This window comes from Castor canadensis, chromosome 13, assembly GCF_047511655.1.
Source record: "Castor canadensis chromosome 13, mCasCan1.hap1v2, whole genome shotgun sequence".
NCBI classification, from domain to species: domain Eukaryota; kingdom Metazoa; phylum Chordata; class Mammalia; order Rodentia; family Castoridae; genus Castor; species Castor canadensis.
Window position 1 is genome coordinate 5305745 of NC_133398.1, and position 23462 is coordinate 5329206.

General features: G+C 51.7%; 1 protein-coding gene across 3 annotated transcripts; it reads right to left on the minus strand.

Moving 5' to 3' along the window:
* Positions 1-4500: 4500 nt before the first annotated feature.
* On the minus strand, positions 4501-20302 carry Prrt1b (proline rich transmembrane protein 1B). Of its 3 annotated transcripts, none has more exons than XR_012440728.1 (5): positions 20233-20302; positions 12366-12808; positions 11690-11833; positions 10134-10640; positions 4501-7104 (listed from the first exon to the last, which is right to left on the minus strand). XR_012440728.1 is itself a non-coding variant. In XM_074052963.1 (5 exons), exons 1-4 carry the CDS (start codon positions 20240-20242, stop codon positions 10491-10493), a joined length of 747 nt encoding a protein of 248 aa, XP_073909064.1. In that variant the 5' UTR covers positions 20243-20302; the 3' UTR covers positions 4501-7104; positions 10471-10490. The 3 variants fall into 3 exon arrangements, 2 of the variants coding, with proteins under 2 accessions (XP_073909064.1, XP_073909063.1); XM_074052963.1 differs by having other exon boundaries at positions 10471-10640; XM_074052962.1 differs by lacking the exon at positions 4501-7104 and having other exon boundaries at positions 8021-10640.
* Positions 20303-23462: the final 3160 nt, after the last annotated feature.

Genomic DNA, 23462 nt, shown 5'->3' on the forward strand with positions numbered 1-23462 from the left:
CATCCCAGGTGACAACCTGCCCAGTTAGCCTTTACTAGTTGCTTCTCAGGCCAGTCATTCAGCCATGCATGCCTCGGACTCTCCGGTGTCTACCATCGTCCGGTATGACTAGTGGTAACCCTGAGCCCCAGAGAGAGACTTCTCGGCCCAGGTCCTCCTCTTCCATCTCCTTCACCTGCCAGCAGTGCCAAGAGTCTCATCTAACTGGACAATGGTGACTCACGCCTGTAATCCTAGCTACTCAGGAGGCAGAGATCAGGAGGATCGTGGTTCAAAGCCACCCTGGGCAAATAGTTTGTAAGATTAAAAAAAAAAAGCTCTTCACCAAAAAAAAAGAGCTGGTGGAGTGGGAGTGGCTCAAGGTGTAAGCCCTGAGTTGAAACCCCAGTACGACAAAAAAAAAAAAAAGTCTTGGCTGTCCCCAACACCCCCAGGTGTTGACAGACAAGGTGTGAGCCTCAGGCCTGAGCCTTCCCAAGGCTGCAGGTCACCCACTGACAACACCTACCCTGGTCTTTGGTGACTGAGGGCTGCAGAGATCACTGTGGTTGTGGACAAAACACCTGTGTTCCCAGAAAGCCCCACCTAGGGCTGGGACTCTGCATGTTCAGTCAATGACCACTCCAGGGGGACCATAGCAGCACCAAGGGAACTGAGCCCTTTGGGCCTCACAGTAATCCCAGTCCATCCCCCCAGGCGCCCAAGACTGCAATTCTGGGGTCCAGTGGCTACCCAGCATTTCCCCAGTGTGAGCATTCACCCGGACCATTGTGAGCCAGGCAAGGCAGGGCTTGGGCTTTGGAGTCCCATGCTTCCTGGCAACAGTAGGAAGAATTTGGCCCTTGGCTGCAAAGGGCTCTGTCTGTCCTGACTGCAGCTGACACACCAGAGGACCTTGGGTAAGTGGCTCCCTTCTCTGTTCCCAGTGTCCGGGCATCAAGCACCTGCTGACTGCCTTATCTCAGCCATCGTAGTTGAAGAGTCACATAATCGAAATGTCACAAGCAGGACAAGGGCCACAGCGTCTGGACTTGACGTAGGGATTTGAGATCTACCCACAAGCTCCAGGCCCAGACAGGTTGAATGAGTTATTCACACCACACAACTCCTGCTGCGGCACTGAAAAGGAGGTGCCCCTTGGCTGTTTTGTAACACCAGTCCAGACGAGAGCAGGACAGGAGAGGTCGGACCAATCACCTTGACTCTGACCAGCAGCACCTAGAAATCAAGCTGGGCCTGTCTTAAAAATAGCAAGGGACCATCATCCCAGAATCTCACATGCCAGACGTTCACACTCTGGGTCTGTCACCTCCCTTTCCTGGGCACACAAGGGCTACACTTCTCAGGCCCCTCGCCTGGAATCTGCGGGACAGGGATGCCTGTTGATTTGGACTAGGTTCTGGAGAGCTGCTGAGCCCCCTCCAAACTCCCCGTCCCTTGCTGCCCATGTACAACTCAAGTGGAGGGGCCGGCAGCCCCTTGGACCCGCGCTGGGCGCTGTGAGGGAAGAGCGAGCGCTGGCAGGCTTGTATGCACAGCAAGGCCCACCTCCCGAGCGCCACAGCCTCACGCACCATCACCGCTGTCCAAGGAGCCAAGCAGCCAGACCAAAAGCATTCTGGGGGAAAGTGCATGTTTTTCTTGTTACTCCCTAAACAATACAGGAAAACAACCATTTGCCCATCATTTATGGTGTTCTACGTAATCCGGAGACGATTTAAAGTGTACAGAGGATTGCAGAGCTTCTATGGAAATATTACGCTTCGTGTAAGAGACTTGAGTATCTGAGGACTTCCATATCCTCCGGGGTCCTGGAACCTGCCCAGGCAGCCACCTCGATGGTCACAGAGCAGCCTTCATTAAAAATGCAGCACCTATCTATAATTTTCATTTGTTTATTTTATTTTATTTTATTTTATTTTTGCCAGTATAGAGTTTGAACTCAGCCTACACCCTGAGCCACTCCACCAGCCCTTTGTGTGGTGGGTTTTTCCAAGATAGGGTCTCTCGAGCTATTTGCCTAGACTGGCTTCGGACCACATCCTCCTAATCTCTGCCTCCTGAGTAGCTGGGATTACGGGTATGAACCTGGCACCCAGCATAATTTTTATTTTAAAAACAAAACTCTTAACTAGAAATTTAAAACTTCTTTAAACCTGATTGCGATGGCCTTCCAAAAACAAGGAGAGCTCCCACTGCCACCTTGTCTATTCTCCATTATGCTGGAGATTCCAGCCAAGGCCATGGAAAGGGAAAAAAAACCTGTCAGGGTGGCTGACTGTACAATCAGCTGAAAACAGCCACTCCTATGCGCTGCCACCAGGTGCACTTCTTAAAGGACCTCATTTGTGCTGGCATCACAGTTCCTAGCCATTGGGCCCCCTGAAAGATGTGAGACCTTTTAGGAAAAATAAGACTTTAAAAACGATTATAAAAGAAAAAAAAAAAAAGACCTTAATAGATTATGAGGTGCACTTAGTGTGGGTTGGAATCTGGAAGATTAACTTTCTTCAGGATGCCATTTCGCCCAGGCTAATGTATAAATTCAGAACCACTCCAAAGGATGCCAACAGGACCTTCCGTGGTCCTGGACAAAGTTTAGACAATTGTGTGTAAGGAAGAACATCAGCCACGGTAAGGGCAGAGGATGAAGCAGGGCCCCCCTTCCACTAAGAAAGCCGAATGAGATGCTTTAGGGTCTCCCTGAGTCAGGAATGCGGGCAAGGGGATGCGGTTACAGGCAGGATTCCAAAGAAACAGGTAGGTGAGCTGACATTTGGGGCCACGTGACTGATGTAAGGGCACCTGACAATTCCAGCTCACAACTGAGACTCGGACAGCACTTCTGACAAGAGGGGGATTTTTAAAAGAGAGGCCAGAAACTCACTGAAACCAGATGGTTGATCCTGAGTCCGTGTCTGGGTGAAGTCAAAGACTGAAGATGCCAACCAGGAGTGAAGAGTAAAGCAAGGTTTACTGAAAGGACAGCAAAGCTCCCAGCGCGGGAGGGGCTTAGGAAAGCTAAAGCCAGAGTACAGCTGGAGTCTAGGAGCGCTACAGGGCTCTGCCTGGCTTAGGTCCCACTCGTCTACCTCGAAATCATGTTTGGGATGGACGTCATCTAGTTGACTTCTCACTGAACCGGCCACCTGGTCATCCCATCCTTACCGACCTGGACGTTCCAGGAGGCTCTGGTCAGCTTGCCCTGGCCTTCAGTCCCCCCACTTTCACGCTATGGGTACCTTTTGTTATCTTGGTGAGAGGAGCCTGCTCCCCGTGTTTCTTTAGTTTACTTTTAAAGATGCCTTCCTGTCTCCCTTATCTAAGACACGGTCACCCCTGTGATCTGCTCCGCTCACGCCACCATGCCTTGAGCTGAGACCACCCCAGTGGAAGGGAGGCTTACAGTAAGTACTGGCCCTCACATGGACCAAGCCAGCTTACAATCTTCCCAACCCCAAAGCTGGAGGAAGGGTCTGATTGCTAGCACCCTAGGCACCTGCCAGGAACCCAGGCAGAGTGTCACTGCAGGACGTCAATGTCATCCTGGTATGTAATTCTTCTGGACGGGAAATAATGAGCAGGCACAGACACGTGAACCAGAGAACTGCAGGAACAACTTGAGAACTGGGCCCTGAGGGGTTGCCATACGTAGCTGTGAAAGCACGACGCTGACCGTGTTTGGTCAAGATAAGGCAAATGGAAATCCTAAACCAAAAAGTACACTACCCAATATTAAAACTCAATGACTGTGTCTAACGGAGTTAGAGAGCTGACGACAGGACAGACGCTGTGGGTCTATGATGCATGAATGGTCGTACGTACAGATGAGGACCAGAGGAAAGGGGACGAGATTCCAGCAGGAGAGATCAGGAGTGACCGATGTGTGCATGACGGGTCGTGGGAGCACAACTCACCATGTCTAAAAAGTGCAAAGGATCTGAACGTCAGTCACTGATGAACGGAGTAACAAAACGTGGGGTTTGCGTGAGGTCTACAACAGAAAGGAAGGAACTGCCACGGCTGCAGGAAGGATGAGCCTCAGGAAGGGATGTGAAAGAGGCCAGATGGAAAAAACAATATTGCATATTCCGTTTATGCAAACTGCCCTCAAAGAAAGGGACTAACGTATTCCCAGAAAGTAGATTGATGGCTGCCTGGGAGTGGACACAGTGACTGTCCCCAGGGCATGTGAGATCTGGGGGACGATGGTCATGTTTGTGCAAGTCTAAATTTATAAAAATAATTGAGTTGGATGCTTACGATGGGTGAGCTTTACGGTCTACAATTATATTTCAAGGGCTGGAGATGCGGCTCGAGCAGTAGAGCGCCTGCCTTGTAAGTGCAAAATCCTGAGTTCAAACCCCAGTCCCACCAAAAAAATAATAACAATAAATTAGAGCCGGTCTTTCCTAATCTTTCCAACATTGCCTCTTTCAGTTTCAGTCTCACTTTTTTTTTTTTTTTTTTTTTTGCGGTACTGGGCTTTGAACTCGGCGCCTACACCTTGAGCACTCCATCAGCCCTTTTTTTCAAGACAGGGTCTCTCGAACTATTTGCCCAGGACTGGCTTCCAACTGTGATCCTCCTGATCTCTGCCTCCTGAGTAGCTGGGATTACAGGAGTGAGCCACCGGCGCCCGGCTTCAGTCTCACTTCTTGTGCGCAGGTCCACCTGCGTGACCCGCTCTGCAGCGAGCGTTTCTTCTTTGCAATGAGCACACAGGTTCTGTCAGCAGACACTGGAGGACGGGGCCGAAGGAAGGCCCTCTGCCCCTGTGGCGCTTCTTAACTTTTTCCTTACTCTGGCCGCGTGGCTGGTACGTGTGCGGAGACACCCGTCAGCATCTGTCTCTGCCAACGCATCCAGCGCCTTTAAGTGTGCAGGCCCTGTGCTGGCCTGGTGGCCACCTTGCTTTGGCCACCCCCTCCAGACATGGGTACTGTACACCCCAGGCCTTTGCTACCCTGCAAGCCAGGTGGGCTCCCAACACCCAACTCCTACCTCAAACGGATGTTTCCTGCCTGCCCAGCTCTGTGAACCAATATGGTCCAGGCAGCCCACACAGCTGCTGTGCCTCGGGAACGGGGCCTTTTAAGGTTTCCTTCGGGGTGCTGGCCTTCACCATTGGCCATTCCTTGGCATTCTCTGGACCTTCATAGGTTTTCTGGGTTTTTTGTTTTGTTTTGTTTTTTTGCAGTACTGGGATTTGAACTCAGGGCCTTGCGCTTGTTAGGCAAGCACTCTCCACTTGAGCCATAGTTCAAAAAGCCTTTTTGCTTTTAGGGTAGTTTTAAGATAGTGTCTTGCTTTTGCCTGGGGTAACCTGGACCGTGATCTACCTACCTACAGCCTCCCACATAGCTGGGATCACAGCTGCACACCACCACACCTGGCTTATCGACTGAGATAGGGGACTTGCTAACCTTTTCCCTGGGCTGACCTCAAACCTCAATCTTCCTGATCTCTACCTCCCAGGTCACTGAAATTACAGGTGTGCACCACCATGTCTGGCTGTTTTTCATTAAGCATTATTCTTTACATTAACATTTCCCCATGTGAATTACTCTACAGTTTGTCTCTTGATTGCTCCTTGACTAGAAGGCACCAAGTCCTGGATTCAAGAAATTACACCAAACAGGGTAATTAAGAGGTCTGGCAGAGTGGCTCAAGTAGAGCACCTGCCTAGCAAGCGCAAGGCCTTGGGTTCAAGCCCCGGTACTGCCGATAGGGAGAAGGAAAGTGGGGGAGAGAAAGAAAGAGGAGAACAGTTCACTCAACAGAAACAACTGAGGCCAGAAGACAATGGGACGAGATCTTCAGTGCTGAAGAAAGTAACCACCACCCAAAATTCTACATTTGCTGAAAATGTCTTTAAGAATGGTAGTCAAACTACATCAGGCAAAACTGAGACAATCCTTCACCAACAGACTCACACCAGGAAATACCAGTGTTTTAGGCAGAAGGGGAACAGTCCCAAGTGACAAATAGACGCGCATGACAGAGAGAGCGGCAACAAGATGAGTTGGTGTGCAGACAGATCTATAAGGAACACTGTCTAGAACCAGGCACAAATGTCTCACAGGGTTTGAAGTAGAGTTAAATATTTCACAAGAGGATGAACGGAACCGATGGATCCTCAGATCGGTTCTTGAACTGTCCAGGAAGAAGATTAATACTTTTTTAAAAAATTAGATGCTCAGAAGGCAAATTGTAATTTATTTTTGGTGATAGGGGATTTGAACTCAGGTCTTCATGCTTGCTAGGCAGGTGGTCTTACTGCTGAGTCACTCCACCAGAACTTTTTTGTGATTTTTTTTTTTTTCTGAGATAGGGTCTCGAGAACCATTTGCCTGGGCTGGCTTCCAACCCCAATCCTCCTGATCTCTGCCTTCTGAGCAGCTAAATTAGAGGTGTGAGCCACTGGCGCCCAGCTCAAGTTGTAATTTTTAAAGAACCATTCTAAAAATACTTTTTAAAAAGTGGCTGGCGGATAGCTCAAGTAGTAGAGTTCCTGCCTAGCAGTGCGATGCCCTGAGTTCAAACCTCAGTTCCACAATAAAAGAGAGAAAGAAATCTAATCTTAAACAATACCCCACCAAAAAAAAAAAAAAAAAGGAGAAATATCCCCAGTTCTATTCTTGCAATGAGACCAACCAACACAGTCCCAATACCAAAACCAGAAGAAAAATGAAAATCACAGGCCAGTTCACTCTTGAACACAGATGTAAAAATCTCAAACATTAACAAACTGAACTGAGTGCTAAATGATCAAGATGAGTTTATTCAGGAATGAAAAGAGCCATTCTAACATTTAAAAAAATCAACCAAAGTTACCATATTAACAGAATAAATCTGGTAATTTTCTCAGTAGATTTGTGAAATTTATTTAATAAAATTCAACATCCATGTGTGATTTTTAAAAAAAATTCCTAAAAACTAAGAATAGAAGAATACTTCCTTCATCTAAAAAAGATGGTTTTTCACAAAGGTGGAACATTGGAAAGCTTTCTTCTGAGAGGAAGACAAGGCTGCTGCAGTCCAGTCGGGACTTGGGCTCTTCACTGGCGGGGGATTCGAGCCAGTGCAGTAGAGGGGTAAGAGCTGGAAGACGAGAGGTCTGCGGTAAACGATGGTGTTATGTTGACAGAAAACCAACAGAAGCTACAGCTAAGTGAGGTTGGAAGACTGCTGGGTGCAGAGTCAATTGTCAAAAACCAGTTGGATTTCTGTAGAGAAGGCAGAGGAAGGAAAAGAGGGAGGGAGGGAGGAATGGAGGAAGGAAAGAAGGAAGGAAGGAAGGTCCTATTTATAATAGAGACGCTAATGAAAATTTATTTCCACACAGAAAACTAAAGAGTCCCTGGAAGAAATGTTTTAAAAGACCTAAATAAGGGACTTCATCATGTTTTTTGGAAAATAACACTGTAAAGATGCCAGTGAAAGCCAGAACATGGTGGTGCATGTCTGTAGCTCCAGCCCTCGGAAGGGTGAGATAGGACCGTCTCCAGTCTGAAGCCAGGCTTGACTTCAAATCCTATCTCAAAAAGAAGCGAAAAGGGAAATTACAAAGTGAGAAAGACTGTTTGCTATCCTCCATCTGGCACAGGACTCATATTCAGAATACATTAAAGAAAAAAAAACTGTAAATCAACAAGAAGTCAATTCAGAACAACAAAGGAAAATGGGCACAGGACTTGCACAGGCACCTCGTGAAAAGAGGTCACCGAACAGCTCGTCCCCTATGAGAAAAGGCTTTGTCCTGACTCTCCTACCCGGAGAGTTCGACCTTAGACGACAAAGGCCAGGGCTTGGGGGGTTATGGACCCCCATCTGCTGCTGTTGGTAGGGAAGCAAAGTGACGAGACCACTTGGGAAGGCAGTGATGCAGTTCAGCAGCACCTCCTTGGGTCGTTTATTTTTTGAGATGGGGTCTCACTATGGTAGCCCAGGCTGGCCTCAACCTCCGGAATGCTGGGGTTACAAGCATGAAACACCATACCCAGCCCTTCACTGGGTCTTTTTGTTTTTTTTTAATGGTACTGGGACTTGAACTCAGGGTCTCACACTTGTTAGGCAGGTGCTCTGCCATTTGAGCCACTCCACCAGTCCTTTCTGTGTGTGCTTTGGGTATTTTTGGATAGGATCTCACAAACTGTTTGCTTGGGCTGGCTTTGAACCAAGATCTCCCTGATCTCTGCCTCCCAAGTAGCTAGGATTACAGGAGCAAGCCACCAAAGTCTTAATGTCAATATATTTAAAACCTAATCGCCCCCCGCCTTTTCGTGGGACTGGGGTACCCTCCCCTTTTCAAACCACTCTCCTCTGTGCCAATGAGGGTAACTTTAAGACATGGGTGTTTTGACACCTCTGGAATGAGGACGCACCCTAATTTAATCTCAGACTTTTTCTCCGTTACACTAAACACTCCAGTTTGCCCTGGCTACCCCTCCTTATGGCGCTTTAGTGTGGCTTGAACTATGAGGTGAAAGTCCGTCTCCCACGCTGGACCGAAGCTTCAGGAAAGACTCTCTTCACTACTGTGAATCCCAAAGAGGAACTTTCTGGACCAGTTATTTTTAAATTATACCATACACGAGTACATCCTATTTTAAAACTCAGCAATGTGGGCTGCTGGAGTGGCTCGAATGGTAGAGGACCTGCCTTGCAAGTGTGAGGCCCTGAGTTCAAACCCCAGTCCCACCAATAAAAAAACAACTCAGCAATGCATTGCACAAGCCCTCCTAACCAAATTCCTCCACAAAGGTGGCAGAGTCAGCGGTGTGCAATACACACTTCCAATCTTATTTTACACTGCGTGCATATGCTCACTCACGCATTACAGACAGAGACATAAAAAAGCCAGTAGTAAGAACCGGCTAAAAGTGGGAGAACTCTTAAATCCCACTCACACTCCAGGTACACTGTTAGACATCTCCCACTAGAGATAGGTGAGCGAGTCAGTGGTCCCTGTGCAACTCCGGATGGACTCAGTCTCTCATTGTCTTCCCAAGCTGATGAGTAAAACTCAGATCATGGAGAACTCTGTACTTTCCTGACAAGTAGAACTTAATTTTTCTCTCTTTTTTCAGAACTCAATCTTTTCTCAGTCTCTCTATGGCTTTTCAGACTCTAAAAGCCTTACCTCTCCGCGCTGCCCCAACACCCTGGAACTACAGTGTTGAATGACAGAGACAATGAGGGGCCATAGGGCCATGGTAGGGCCCTGGTGTTGACGACCTTTAGCCTTTTCACTAACCTCCCACTTAAGGCATCACGGTTAGCATCACCAGGGAGCTCATTAGAAATACAGAACTCCAGGCTCCCAACTGGATCTGCAGCATCAGCAGATCAATGAAATCCCAGGGGTTCCTAAGCATCAGGACCTCCTGACTTACTTAAGACTTAGCAAGCGTATATGGCTCTTGGACTCTACCCGGTACCTTTTGGCATTTATTGATTCCTAAAAAATGGCTCCCTCCTTTTTTGTGACTGTGATGCACTTCAGTGTTCAAATTCCTAATTCCGGATCAGCGCTGTGTTCCCCCTTGCTCACTTCCTCAGTCCTGTCGCTCCCTCCTGCTTCAGCTCCTGGTGCCAGGGTTGTGAGCAGCACGCAGCAGCTGCCCTGACAGCACCCGGGTTAATCTGAGCTGCCCATCAATCATTCAGCCAGGGCCCCTTCCTCCTCTCTTGAGGAAGGGACTTGATCTTATGAAAATGGAGGCTCCTTCTTAAGACAATGTCTAACTGGACCAGAGCACCAGGCACCCAGCTCTAGGTACCTGTGGGGGTCTCTACAGGCTGTCTTCACATGGTCTGGGGTGGCCTGGTTTGGGCCTTCCCCAAACGGGGACCCACTGATCCTCCATCTTTTGGTAATAACAGTAGAGACAGAAGGAGTGGGCAGAAAACCCAGGCGGGGTCAGCAGAAGCTAAAAGACTGAGAGAGAGGATGTCAGCAGGAGCAGGAAGCTGTGAGGATAGCAGAGGAAGTTTGAGGTAAAGCCATCCAAGGAGAAGTGGGTCCAGGGAGAAAGAGCGTCCTGTACCAATGGAGTGACAAAGTGTCAGCTGCCTAGGTGCCAATGGGAGCCGGTGGGGGAGCCCAGCTGTGGACAGATGCTGCTCACCTGGAAGTGAGCAATGTCCCAGAAGTAGCAATGCAAAGCTGCAGGGGAGGCAGAAGGCACCCTCTTTTTGTTGATTGAGTCCTAGAGTCAGCATGAGAGACCCTGCCTCCTGGCATGGGTAGGGGTGCTGTGGGGACAACCAGCAAGGAAGAAAGGCATTGCTCCCCTCCCTACCTCAACCCCATCTCCCAGCTGGGCTGCATGACACAGTGTTTTTCCAGATGGCTCCGAAGCCTGCTGAGGGCCACAAAGCCCAGCTTCTCCTTTGCCCTAGGTGGCCACAGCTGGCCATGGGGCAGGAATCAGAATCCATAGAAAGGGCTGCCCAGCCAGTTACCCTGGGGCCTCCTGACATCTTCAAGGGAGGTAGAGGGCCACCACCACATAGATGACCCAGCTGGTGGACACGAAGACCCCGAAGAGCAGGCTGAAAAGCACAAGCGAGCGGGCCTTCCGCGAGGCCTCCTCGGCCTGGGCCAGGTCGCCCCTGCCCAGGGCTGCACGGGTCTGCAATGAGATGGACCAAGGCAGGGTGAGCGGTGATGGAGCCCACCCCCTCCCAGCACAACACTGTCAGGTCCAGGCCCTTCCACAGACCTGGAAAACTGACACCCAGAGAAGGTTGGGCACCCCCAAGCCCACGACTTATAGGGTTCACAAGAGGGATGGTGATCACACCGGCATTGACCAGTGTGCTCTGTCTGGTCCCCTGCAGTCCTGAGGTTGAGATCATTGTGCCCCCACTTTGCAAATGAGGAAACAAAGGCTCAGAGGAGTTAAGTGACCTGCCCAGGGCTACACAGCTAGTGGTGGAGTCAGAATTCACAGGCAGGCAGCAGCCTCCAGAGTCCCACCTCTAAGCTGTCCCCAGAGCTGCCTGCTGATGACAAGGGGGCCTGACCAGTGCAGTGAGGCCAGGGCTGTGACCAGGTCAGTCTGCAGCACAAGCACAGAGGTCCTGCCTACTGGGTCTAACCCTAGGCTGAGCATTTGCTCAATAACGTCAGGAGGGAAGAGAGAGGGAGGATGCTGGAGAGATTGGGGGCATAGGTGAGGAGATGGGTAGGTGAGTGAATGGACGGTGGAAGAAGGGAGGGAGGGAGGCTGAGATGGTGGGCGGATGGAAGCTAGAGACATGGTAGGTGGGGGTGGGTGTATGTGTTAGCAGAAGATGGATGGACGGGTGAGTGGATGATTGACAGGTAAATGAATGCATGGATGCTAGGAGGTCAGTGGGTGGATGGATGAATGTAGGGATGGGTAGCTAGATGCAGGATAGATGGGATGGATGGATGGACAGACTCTACCCCTGTACACACACTAAAACACAGCGCCCCTGTGGAACGGGCAGCCCCTTGGGCCTGATCAGTCATTCACACCTTGACCGTGAATTGTTTTAGCAGACCTTTCCAGACCAGATCTTGAGTGGTGGGTGGGCCCAAAGGCTCCCCAAACAACAGGGCCCAGATTTCCCAATTCCACCCTGTCGCTGGGAGGAGGGGAACTGTCAACTCCAGCTGGGGGAGGGGTTGAGTCCTCCACCCCCACCCACCTACCTCATGGGAGTACACAATGGCTATGACCCCGGTGAGCAGGCAGCAGAACAGGGTCACCAGCACCGACTCCATCATGTAGTCCTTCGGCAGAGGCCTGTGCTCCACGGTGCCAGGGGCCGGCAGGCCACCCACAGGGCTGCCATACTGTGGGAACAAGCCAGGGTAGTGAGGGGCCACACTAGGGTGGGGACAGCCAGTGAAGGCCAGGGAAAGCCAGTCACTCTGTCCCCCACAGCTCCCCAGTGCCCAGGAGTCCTCTCAGTTCTGCTCAGTCCACTGTCATGATGTCCCCATCACCCAGAGATCTGCCCTCCTGGGGGGACTTCCAATCTGTCTCCACTGGCAGCCCAAAGCTTTGGTTTTGTTTTATTAGAAAATCTAACCGGGCCATCAGCTGCAACCCATCTCTGGAGACTCTCACTTCCTGCCTCCACTCCCCACCGCGCTGAAGCAGCCCCATCCCTCCCGATCACCTGGCTCGGCCTCCCTGCACCCCACGCTGTGCGCTCTGCCCTTCCTGCTGTTAAAGCTCCTATTCATCCTTCAGAACCCAGCTCCCTTGTCCCCACCTCTGGGAAGCTTCCCAGGCTCGCCAACCCCCAGACCAAGGTACTCTTTCCTCTCGGGTGGCAGAAGCCCGCTCTGGTCACCCGCCCGGCCGGGGGCGCGGGCTCACCGCGGGGAAGGGGAAGGCGGCTCCGGCCGGCGGCGGCGGGTAGAGCGCGGCGGGCGCGGGCGCGGGCTGGAAGAGCACGGGCACCTGCGGGAAGGGCGGGTAGAGCAGGGCCACGGCCTTGGGGTCGGGCGGCGCGTAGGGCGGGGGCTCGCCCACGAAGCCGATGGCGGGGACCCCGCCGGCCACCTTGGGCCCCGGCCTGGCCTCGCTGTCTGCCGGCGTCTGGGCGGGGGTCACGGCCTCGGGGTCCCCCGGGCCCAGCTCACTGCCCTCGGCCGCCGCCGCCCCGTCCTCGCCCGGCGCTGCGTCCTCGTCCAGGAGCTGCGGGCGGCGCGGGAGCGCGGGGAGCGCGGGGCGCGCGGGGGTGCGGGCGTCCTCCGGGGGCGCGGGGCTCCGCGGGTCCTCCGGGGCGGCAGGGCTGTCGCCCCCTTTCGTGTCCGCACCTGGGGAGAGATGGCAGTGCTGTGATCCCCGCCGAGAGGCGGCTGGGTCACCGGGGCCTCCTGTCCCCTCCGGCCCTGCAAGGACCAGGCGATCCCTGCCCTGCGTGGTGCACCGGGCCCAGTTCGGTGCCGCGGGGCCTTGGCCCTAAGCGCGGTGCGCCCCAAGGCCCTCTCGCAGCCGGGTCTCAGCGCCTGCCAGGGCACCGTCCGGCACTGCCATGCTCCTCTGCCTGTCACTGCTCTGGCCAAGGGACACCGATGCACAACCTGCCAGAAGGCGTTTTTCTATCCATCCCTCAGGCTCGCAGGTTTGAGCTGAAGGCCACGCTGCGGGGTGGGCCGTGGGGAAGGTCACTCAGTGCCACTGATGTGCATGCACACTTGGCCGTGGTTAGGGTGGTCAAGTTTAGGTTGTGTCTTTTGCCATAATTTTCAAAGGCCCCGCTCTCCAGCTGATGTCATCTAAACGCTACACAAAGTACAAAAACCACCACCTGAAGTCACTGAACGTGAGCAAAAGCCGGGGACTGTGGAGTCAAGACTCAGAGAAGCAACCTGAGGTTTTCCCCTTCTCTTCCTCCCTTCTTCCTCTGGTTTCCCAGACCCTGAGATGGATGCAGGAGGAAATGGCAGAGCAGGGTGGAGCTGAAACTCCAGCAGGAGCCATAGGAACCAGGAAGGGCCCTGAAGGTGGGAAGAACGCAGAAATCCTGGAGACGGAGGAGCTGAATGGGGCCATTCTCTCCTGAGGACTTTCTCTGATTTATTACTGGGAACTACACACCACAGAGAACCCGAGTCCCAGGGACACCAGAATGGCTTGTCACTCTAGGATGGATCCCCACAAGTCTTAGACTCACCTCTGAGCTGCCAGTGCAGGGAACAAACCCAGACCAGCACAGCAAAGACTGAAAATTGAACTAAGATTGGAAATTTGGCTCATAGAAGGTGGAACAGCATCCAGGGCACCATCCAAGGTCATTTAACCACACAAAGAACTCGAGTTCTCAAAAGAAAAGACAGATGCCAGCCCCAAGACGACCCAGACATTGGAATTAGCAGAAAAACATCCATTATCACCACGGTCCACAAGGCAAAGATAATAAGCTCTCCACAGAAACTAGAAAGGCTTGAAGACAGGCAAATGGTAATTTCCAACTAAAATCCATAATATCTTTATTCTGAAGGATATATAGGGTGTTTTTTTCAGTACTGGGGATTGAACCCAGAGCCCCGTGGGTGCTGGGCTGTGCCTTCCCACTCGAGCCATGGCCTGGCCCAGGATATTTTCTTTCACTTTGGTTTCTGTGTTTTTGGTTCCTTTCTTTCCTTCTGGGCTTTGCCATGCTTGATGCCCTGGTTTCTGACCTTGGGGTTCTGCTGCCTGTGTGGGGGTGTTCTCGCTGCCTTTCTGCATCAAGCAGAACATGTGACATGTCATTTTCCTCTGTCTGTTTTCAAGACTTTATTATCTTTAATTTTGAGACGTTTTATGATGACGTCATTTGTCTGTGGGACCGAGTTTTGAACTCAGGGCTTCACACTTGCACAGCAGGCACTCTACCACTTAAGCCACACCTCCAGTCCATTTAAGCCACACCTCCAGTCCATTTCTCTCTGGTTATTTTGCAGATGGGGCCTGCTGAACTCTTTGTCTTACCTGACTTTGAACCTTGATCCTCCCAATCTTAGCCTCCCAAGTAGCTAGGATTACAGGCATCCTCTCTCTGCTTTTATTTTCTTCTTATTGTTGTACTGGAGCTACCTCTCTTGAGTGGGTCAGGACCACCCAGAAAATCTTTGTGTTTTGAGGTCAACTGACTTGAGGCTCATAACATCTGCAAAGTCCCCTTGCAGCAGTTATCTGGATTAGCATTTGATTAAACAACCAGGGGGTGAGGACACTGGGATCATCTTCAGAAATCTGCTACAAGTAAATAAAGGCATTCGCTCGTGAAAGAAAATTATAATAAACACGAGAAGGGTGAGGGGAAATAATACCAAAGGGAATACCAGAGCGTCGGGGGGGAAAAAAAGAAGAACAACAGACACTATCACTGGTAGTCAAGATAGCAGGGAAAATGCAGAATGTCATTTTATTTTCTTATGTGCTTTTGTGGTGCTGGTGGTGGTGCTGACAATTGCACCGTGACCTTGCGCGCTGAGCAAGTGTCAGGTAAGTTACACGTTAGCAACTGGCCAAGGAAATGCAAGATGTTTGGCAGTGTTTGGCACGTGCCCTTCAACATGCTGACCTTGAGGGCTAAAATGACCACAGTCACCAAAGTTACACCTGTCATCGAATGTACTTATGGACATAAGACGTAGGGCTGGAGGTGTGGCTCAAGCACCTGCCTGGTGTGAAACCTTGAGATCAAATCCCACTACTGCAAAAAAAAAAAAGTAAAGGCTGCCAAAGCCCACTGCCGTGCTTCAGCTCAAGCCAGCTAGACTGACCAAGAGTGACCTTTGGGTCATCGGCATGTCACTTGAATCTTGCTGTAACTGCAGATTTTTCTCCCCCTTTGGGTTTTTTGTAGGTGGTCCTAGATAATCGCAGGCCCAGAGTGATTCCCCCGCAGACCTGTAATTCTTTTACACCCACCATGGCAATCACTGCCCGTGGACTGGTTCTGGGGACAACTGGACACTCCATGCCCCTTACCCTTCAATAAAATGCCCATGCCAAGCCGGGCACAGGATGCCTGTAATCCTAGCTACTTGGGAGACTGAAATCGGGTGGATCATGGTTCTAGGCCAGCCAGGGCAAATATTTCTCAAGACCCCATCTCCAAAATAATGAAAGCAAAATGGACTGGAGGTGTGACTCAAGCAGTAGAGCGCCTGCTGTGCAAGTGCAAAGCCCTGAGTTCAAACCCCAGTTTGAAGTTTATGAAAATGCAAAGTGCCTAGAAAAAAACAAAACAAGTCGGAGTCCTGATTTTAGGAACACAGTAATAGAGACAATTCATTATTGGTGAAATGATAGACACAGGGACCAATGGAATATGATATCGGGGTACAGAAAAACATACATTTGATCAACCAATGTTTGGGAAGATTCTAAAGCAAATTGATGGAGAAAGGAGAGTCTTCAGTGATTAGCATGGGTCAACTGGTTACCTCCATGAAAAATTTAACTGACTCTAACCTCACAACATACACAGTGTTTAACTCAAAATAGATCATAAACTCAAAAGATCATAAATGCAAACCGTAAAATTACAACCCTTCTAGAAAAAAACACAGAATTAGCCTCGTGACCTTAGAATAAGCAAAGATTTCTTCTCTATCATACAAGAGCATGACTGATAGGGAAAGTGATAGACAAGCTGAACCTCACCAATCAAAACCACTTGCCCCTTAAAAGACATCACAAGAAAATACAAAGACGAGCCACTGACAGGGAGAAAATATTCAAGCACATATCAGACAAAGGGGTTGTATCAATAAAGTACAAAGAAGTCTTGGTATCATAACTCAATTACCCCAATTAGAGTGTGGGTGGGATATGTGTGACCCCTTCACCAACAGAGATATTTGAATGGGGCAGTTAGAATCTAAAATGTTGCCCCAATGCCTGGTGCTATCAGCCATTAGGGAAAGAGGCCATTAGGGAAAGAGGCCACCCACAATGAGCTATCACGCACCATTAGAACAGCGAGAATTTAGGCTGGATATGGCTCGGTGCTAAAGTGCTTGCCTAGCAAAGAATAGCTAGAGTTTCCTTTTTTCCATCCTTCCTTCCTCCCTCCTTCTCTTCTCCCTCCCTCCTTTCTGTCCTTCTTTCACAGGGTCTCACTATGTTGCCCAGGCTGGCCTTGAACTGGGCTCAAGCGATCCTTCTGACTCAGCTTCCCAAGTAGCTGGGACTACAAATGTGTCACCATACAGGGCCATAGCTAAAATTTACAAACAGCAATAACAGCAGGGTGTGGTGCTACACACCTATAATCTCAGCACTCAAGAGGGAAGATTCTTTTTTTTTTTTTTTTTTTGGTGGTACTGGGGTTTGAACTCTGGGCCTCACACTTGCTAGGTAGGTGCTCTACCCTTTTTTGTGCTGGGTATTTTTTGAGATAGGGTCTTACAAATTATTTGCCTCAGGCTGGCTTTGAACCTCAAGTCTCCTGATCTCTGCCTCCTGAGTACCTAGGATTACAGGCGTGAACCACTGGTGCCTGGCGGGAGGGAGGATCATAAGTTGCAGGCCAGCAGGCTACAAGGAGAGACTCTGAAACAACAGGACTGCAACAAATAACCTTAGGCTGTGTCAGCAGCACGCAGGACGAGGGGAACTCTCATACACACTGCAAGAAAGCAAAATAGTGCAACCACCTTGGAAAACAGTTGACAGTTCTTACAAAGTTCAACAGATGCCTACCACCTGATCCAGCCATTCCACTCATAGGCATTCTCTGACGAAAAATAAAAACATATGACCACACAAAGATTTGTATCTGAACGTTTATAGCAGCTCTCTTTATCATGGCTTTAAACTCAAAAGGCCATAAAAATGAATGGGTAAGCTCACGTCTATAATCCTAGCTACTCAGGAGGCAGAGATCAGGAGGATCATGGTTCGAAGCCAACCCAGGCAAATACTTCGAGAGACCCTATCTGGCAAAAACCCATCACAAAAAAAGGGTTGGTGGAGTGGCTCAAGGTGTAGGCCCCCAGCACCACAAAAAAAACCCAAATAATAATGGATAAGCCAAGTGCCAGTGGCTCATGCCTATAATCCTACCTACTTGGGAAGCTGAGATCAGGAGGATTGAGGCTGGAGGCCAGCCCAGGCATAAAGTTATCGAGACCCCATCTCAACCAATAGCAGTGCCATGCACCTGTCATCCCAGCTACCCAGGAGGCTAAGTTTGGGAGGATCATGGTTCCAGGCCAGCCCGGGCAAAAAAGTTCATGAGACCCCATCTCAGCCAGGAAAAAGCTGGGCATAACGATGCATGCCTATCATCGCAGCTGCAGTTGGAAGCATAGCATAGGCATATCACGTCCATGATATGGGCAAAAAGTGAGACCCCAACTCCAAAACATCCAGAGCAAAAGGGCTGGAGGCATGGCTCAAGCGGTAGGGCGCCTGCCTCAGAAGCACAAAGCCCTGACAAAGAAGAATGGGTGGGTTCATTGCGCCATCCCCATCCCTGCCTGCTGGCGCTGAAACCTCTGCCTGGGATGTGCCGCAGTGTGACCTTGACGTGCTCAGGAAGAGCACCATTCAGAAGACGTGGGTGTCACTGCCGATTTAGATTTTAAGAAGGGCAGGCTTCTCACTAGCTCTCCACTCTCCCTTGGTGTTCTCCCCTTTCTGCCTCTGTCACTCCAAGGGGTGGAGACTGAGGCCATTTGTCACTGTATGGAGCTGAGGGCCCCTCAGTCCGACACTCAGGCAAACCTGGAACCTGCTAAGAGCCAGGCAGGATTGGAAGCAGAGCTTTCAGTCCCTACTGAGCCAGTTTGGGTTTTCTTTTCTTTTCTGTGGCAGGGTTGCACTGTGTAGCTCAGGCTGGCCTTGAACTTGAAATCCTCCTCTCCCTCATCCCCAGGCCCAGCCACTGCTGAGTCTTGAGATGACCTCCTGAGACTCTTGACGCTTGCACAGAAACCCTTGAGTAAAAACTGCTTCTCGTCGTAAGCTTCCGTATGGGGTAATTTGTTGTGAACTAATAAATGACTGATAAAAATGCTTAGCAAGAAAGTGGAATGAAGTCTTAACACACTGCATGGTGACTGTCAATCTCACGCTGAGCAGGAGCAGTCAAAAAGGCAGTGAATGCTACACAGATGCTCTTACCTCAGGGACAAAAGCACATCAACACGGAGAACTGTGGAGGGCTGGGTCAAGTATGAGAGATTTGATATAGTGTAGGAACTTTTGTAAATGCCACAATGTACCCTCAGCACGACAATTAAAAAACAAAAACACAAACAAAAAACGCACATCAACAGTTGCGGCCAGGCCAGGGATGGAGTGGAGGGAGGTGTTACCAAGGGCACAGAGAAACTTGGGGGGAGCAGCTGCTTATCTTCCGGGACAGGTGGTTCTTCATCAGGGACCAAAGTGCACACTTCAGTATGTGCAGTACGCACTCGATCTGTTAGAGCTTTAAAAAAGGAAAACTTTGGCCAGATGTGGGGAGCTCGGCCTGTAATCCTAGCTACTCAGGAGGCAGAGATGGGGGATGGGAGGATGGTGGTTCAACGCCAACCCTGGGCAAATGTTTGAGAGACCCTATCTCAAAGAAAACCCTTCACAAAAACAGGGTTGGTGGAGTGACTCAAGCAGTAGAACGCCTGCCTAGCAAGCCTGAGGCCCTGAGTTCAAAACCCCAGTACCACCAAGAAAATAGATAAAAGGAAGACTTTTTAAAAATCACTTGCACATTGGAGCTCCTGAAATTCCTAAGGCCAGCAAGGTCATTGAGTGGACAAGGCAGGCCACAAACAGAGAGGAGGTGGGCCACAGACCCTGGCAGGGGGGCTAGTTGGAGGAGCAGGTGCAGGGTGGGACTGAACCCCTGGGGTGAGGAAGATGACAGCAGCTGTGGTCCTTAGGATAAGAGGGTGAGCAGAGTCCCCGCTCTCCTCTGAGGCCCTTGTTGTGCAGCTCAGGTCACCCTGTGCTTATAACAGATCCCATTGTGCATGGAGGGAACCCAGGTCCCCAGCCACAGCCTCCGGGCGTCAGACCCACAGACCGGTCCCGGTCCCTCCCTTGGTCCCTCCCTTGGTCCGCTGTCCCCCTGCCCCCAGGTAGCATAACAAAACCCGCAGTCTCCCTGGATCCCGGGGCAAATGGCTGGCCCGATGGCCTGGAGATAGGGCGGCCCAGTGACAAAGCCTGCTGGCAGCGCGGCGGGGCCTGGGCTGGGGCTCGGGGCTCGGGTTCTCGTCACCCGAGCCTGCGCGACATTCCAGCCGGCAGGAGGCGGGGCTGGGGGTGCGGGACCGGCGCCAGGGGCTTGGGGGCCTCCGAGAGGGCGGGGCGGGGCAGAGCCGGGGACCCCCAGGCTCCAGGCCAGCGGGGCTGGGGGCGATCGGGACTCCGCACAGCTCCGTCTCCCCCGCCACACTCTGGGTCCCCGCCGGCAGGGTGTGGCCGCGGGGACCCCAGCGCGGTGCCCCCCTCGTCTGCCCATCCATCCCGCTTTTCCGGGTCCCGCGGCCCTCCGCGGGTCCCCCCGCCCCAGACTCCCTGTCCCCCCGCCACCGCCAGCCAGAGTCGCCCCTTAATCCTGCTCTGAGCACCTCAGCTTGGCCGCAGGGTGAACAAAGCCACCCGACGCAGGATGTCGCCGGGAGGGTCGGGGCGGGAAATGCCCAAACCCGGGACACCTGCCGTCCCCTGGGGGCCGCCCCGCCCAGCTGTCCCACAGGGGCGCCGCCCGGCCGCCCCCCGCGCCCCTCACCTGCCTCCATGGCGGTGCGCGGGCTGCGCACTGCGCCCCGGTCCCCGCGCCCCGTCCCCGCGCTCCGCTTCGCCCGGCTGGCGGCGCCGGCTCGGGTTTCGCGGCGCCCGCGCGGCCGGTTAATAATTGACGCCCTGTTTGCCAAGCGCTGTGTCAACACGACGCGCCCCGCGCGTTCGGACCCCTCGGGGCAGGACCGGCTTGGTGGAGACTCGGGGTGCTGGGGGTGCCAGGAGGGGAGCGGGCCAAGCGAATGGGGGAGGGCAAGTGGCTCACACCATTGTGCACAAGGCGGGGCAGCGGGACACAATAGGGAGTGGTGGCGACTTGGGCAAACCGGCAAGCAGGAACTGAGTGTATTTGAGCCCAAGGCGGAGGTCGTGGTGGCCAGATAGTTCTTTTTATGCATGTCCTCCACCCCGATGCCCTCCGGAGAAGCCAGAAATGTAGATTTTCATGTGAGATCTGTTGAGATTTAAAACAAGCTACATAGGACTTTATCTCCTGAAATGTACCCAATGCAGTCACCTGGAAACATCACATGACCCACAGGGCATGGCTGACAGCTTTCTCCATTCACAGCTGAGCTCCCCCAGACCTGAGGGAAATTCCCAGGAACCAAGATCCCCAGGGAGGGAGTAGAGGACAAGCCCAAGAGGCCTTTCAGGTGTCTGTGCTTTGGGGCTCACCGGGGTCTTCCAGCCACATGTGGCAGGAGAAGAGTCTCGCCACTATGAAGCATAGCGGGGAGCCAAGAACAGAAAACAGTCTGCCCGTGCTCCTAGAAGTAACAAGGAAGTTGGTCCAACTCAGCCTCTGCTCTGGATGAGGAAATAAAATCTCCCCAGGAGCTGTAACCACAGCTCTCCTTAATGGGTATATTGTTCAAACTTAGTCTCCCCACACTGTCCAGAAACCCCCGACTAAAAATTGACAATAAGAATAAAAAGGGAGGGGCCAGCGGCTGTGGCCCATGCCTATAATCTCAGCTACTCTAGAAGCAGAGGTTGGGGTGGGGGGATCATGGTTCAAGGCCAGCTTGAGCAAAAAGTTAGTAAGGCTTCAACCCAACAAACGAGCTTGGCGTAGTGGCGCACAGCTATAGTCCTAGCTACGTAGGAGGAATAGATAGGAGGAAGTTGTCCAAGGCCAGCCTGGATGAAAAGCACAAGACCCTATCTGAAAAATAACCAAAGCCAAAAGGATTAGTGGTATGACCCAAGTGGCAGAGCACCTGCCTAGCCAGTGCAAGGCCCTGAGTTCAAACTGCAGTATTGCCACATGCACACGCGAACACACACATACACACACACACACACACACAAAAGATTAAATCAATTAAAAATAAAGATGGGTCCAGTCTTGGTGGCTCTTATCTGTAATCCTAGCAGTTGGAAGTCTGAGTCAGGAAGATCACAAGTTTGAAGCCAGCCCGGCTCTACCTACCAAGATCCTGACTCAAAAACAAATGAAAGCAAACAACTAAAAACATCAATAAATAAAGTCCCAAGGACCAGAGCAGAGCAGGTGACAGCCCATAGGAGCCTAGTGACTCGCTGGAGTCACCGATGCCCCAGGCTCCCTCCGCCAGCAGCTTCAGGAGGGAACATCTGGAGCTGGAAAGGCACTTCAAAGTGGACGGCTACCTGGCTCTAACACTCTGGTGACCCTGGCTAGCAGGTCTACCTGAAGGATTATGACGTACAGCTGTGGTTCCAAATGCACAGAGCCACATACCCTTGTCTGGGGTTCCTGCAACGGGACAATGATTACAGCAACCACTGCAAACAAAGTGTCAAAGGTAAACAAAGTTCGCCCTCCCGGCTCCCCACTCCTACCAGCCTGGGGAAGCACTGCTCCTATCGGTCCAGGAGGCTTCTTTCCATTCCAGCCCTGAGGGGACAGCTTCCTGCACAGCCGAGCCCGATCCTGACTTCTGCTCAGACCCTGCTGGCTCCAGGGAGGTCCCTCAGCCATAGAAGCCTTCCGGAGACTTGCTGTGTCTCCTGAGTACGGAGAGGGAGGTATCCTGGCAGACTGAGGGCAGCTCAGGCCCAGGATGGATCTGAATGTATGGGGGGGAGGGAGGCTCCTGCAGGCCCCGTGGGGCCAGACCCCAGTGGGGACTTTCTGATCTGTGCGTACACCATCTCCCCAGACCTGCGGGGAGTCCTCATGATTGCACCAGAGCATTTCTTGTGTTTTTTGTTTTTTTTTTTTTTGAGGGTGGAGGGGACCCAGGGTCTTATGCATGCAAGGCAGGCGCAGTGGTAACTGAGCCAGACTCCCAGCCAGGGAAAGCATGTCTGGGGGGTTCCTTCAGCAGTGGGTGCCCACAGGCTCTAAGGGGCCCTGCCCACCCTCACCCACATCTAGGATAGTGGAGGTTTTAACGTCTGCTTTGAGCCCTGTCCTGGTTTAATATTCAGTTCCCTGGCATTGGCAGTTGATCATTCCTCTATGACAAACTACCTCATTTTCCTATTTGTAGAAAGAAAGAGAGTGAGAGCAAGAAAGAGAGAGAGAGAGAGAAAGAGGGGGCTGGGGATAGAGCTCAGTGACAGAGCAGACAACAGTGAGAACTGAGAGAATCTGAGCCACGTCAAGCCACTGAGGACTGCGGTGGTCTGTTTGCAACACTAGAGAGCCAGAAAGCCCACCTGGGGTTCTACATACAAGCAAATGGTCAATTGGCATAAAATCAAGACGCTAAAGCACCAGGATCCCTAGTTTTACTCCTCGTTTGTTTCTCAGGAAGCATCGCCCACACAGGGAAGGGAACCAAGAGGAAGGAAGTCACGGGATACAGATGCTAGAACAGAGGAGCCTTGACCGACAGAGGCCATTGAGGAACATGGTGGGCCAGAGGGGCAGCCTCGAGAGTGAGCCAAAGAACCAACAGACTCCAGAGAGAGAGAGAGAGAGAGAGAGAGAGAATGGAGTGTCATCTTAGAAGTGATGGGAAAAATATATAAAATCCATCAGGGGCTGCAGAGCAAATTGGCCACATCTTTCAGAATTTTGATAAACTGCTGTTTTGCTGAAAGCATGAATGGCATGACAGCTCCTGGACCACCGTGGGGTGGTGAGAGCCTGTGTTTGATTTTCTCTAAGGAAGTTTAGAAATGGCTCACACCAGTAATCCTAGCGACTCAGAAGGCAGAGATCAGGAGGATCGAGGTTCCAAGCCAGCCAGGGGAAAAAGTCACCTACCTCAAAAACCCTTCACA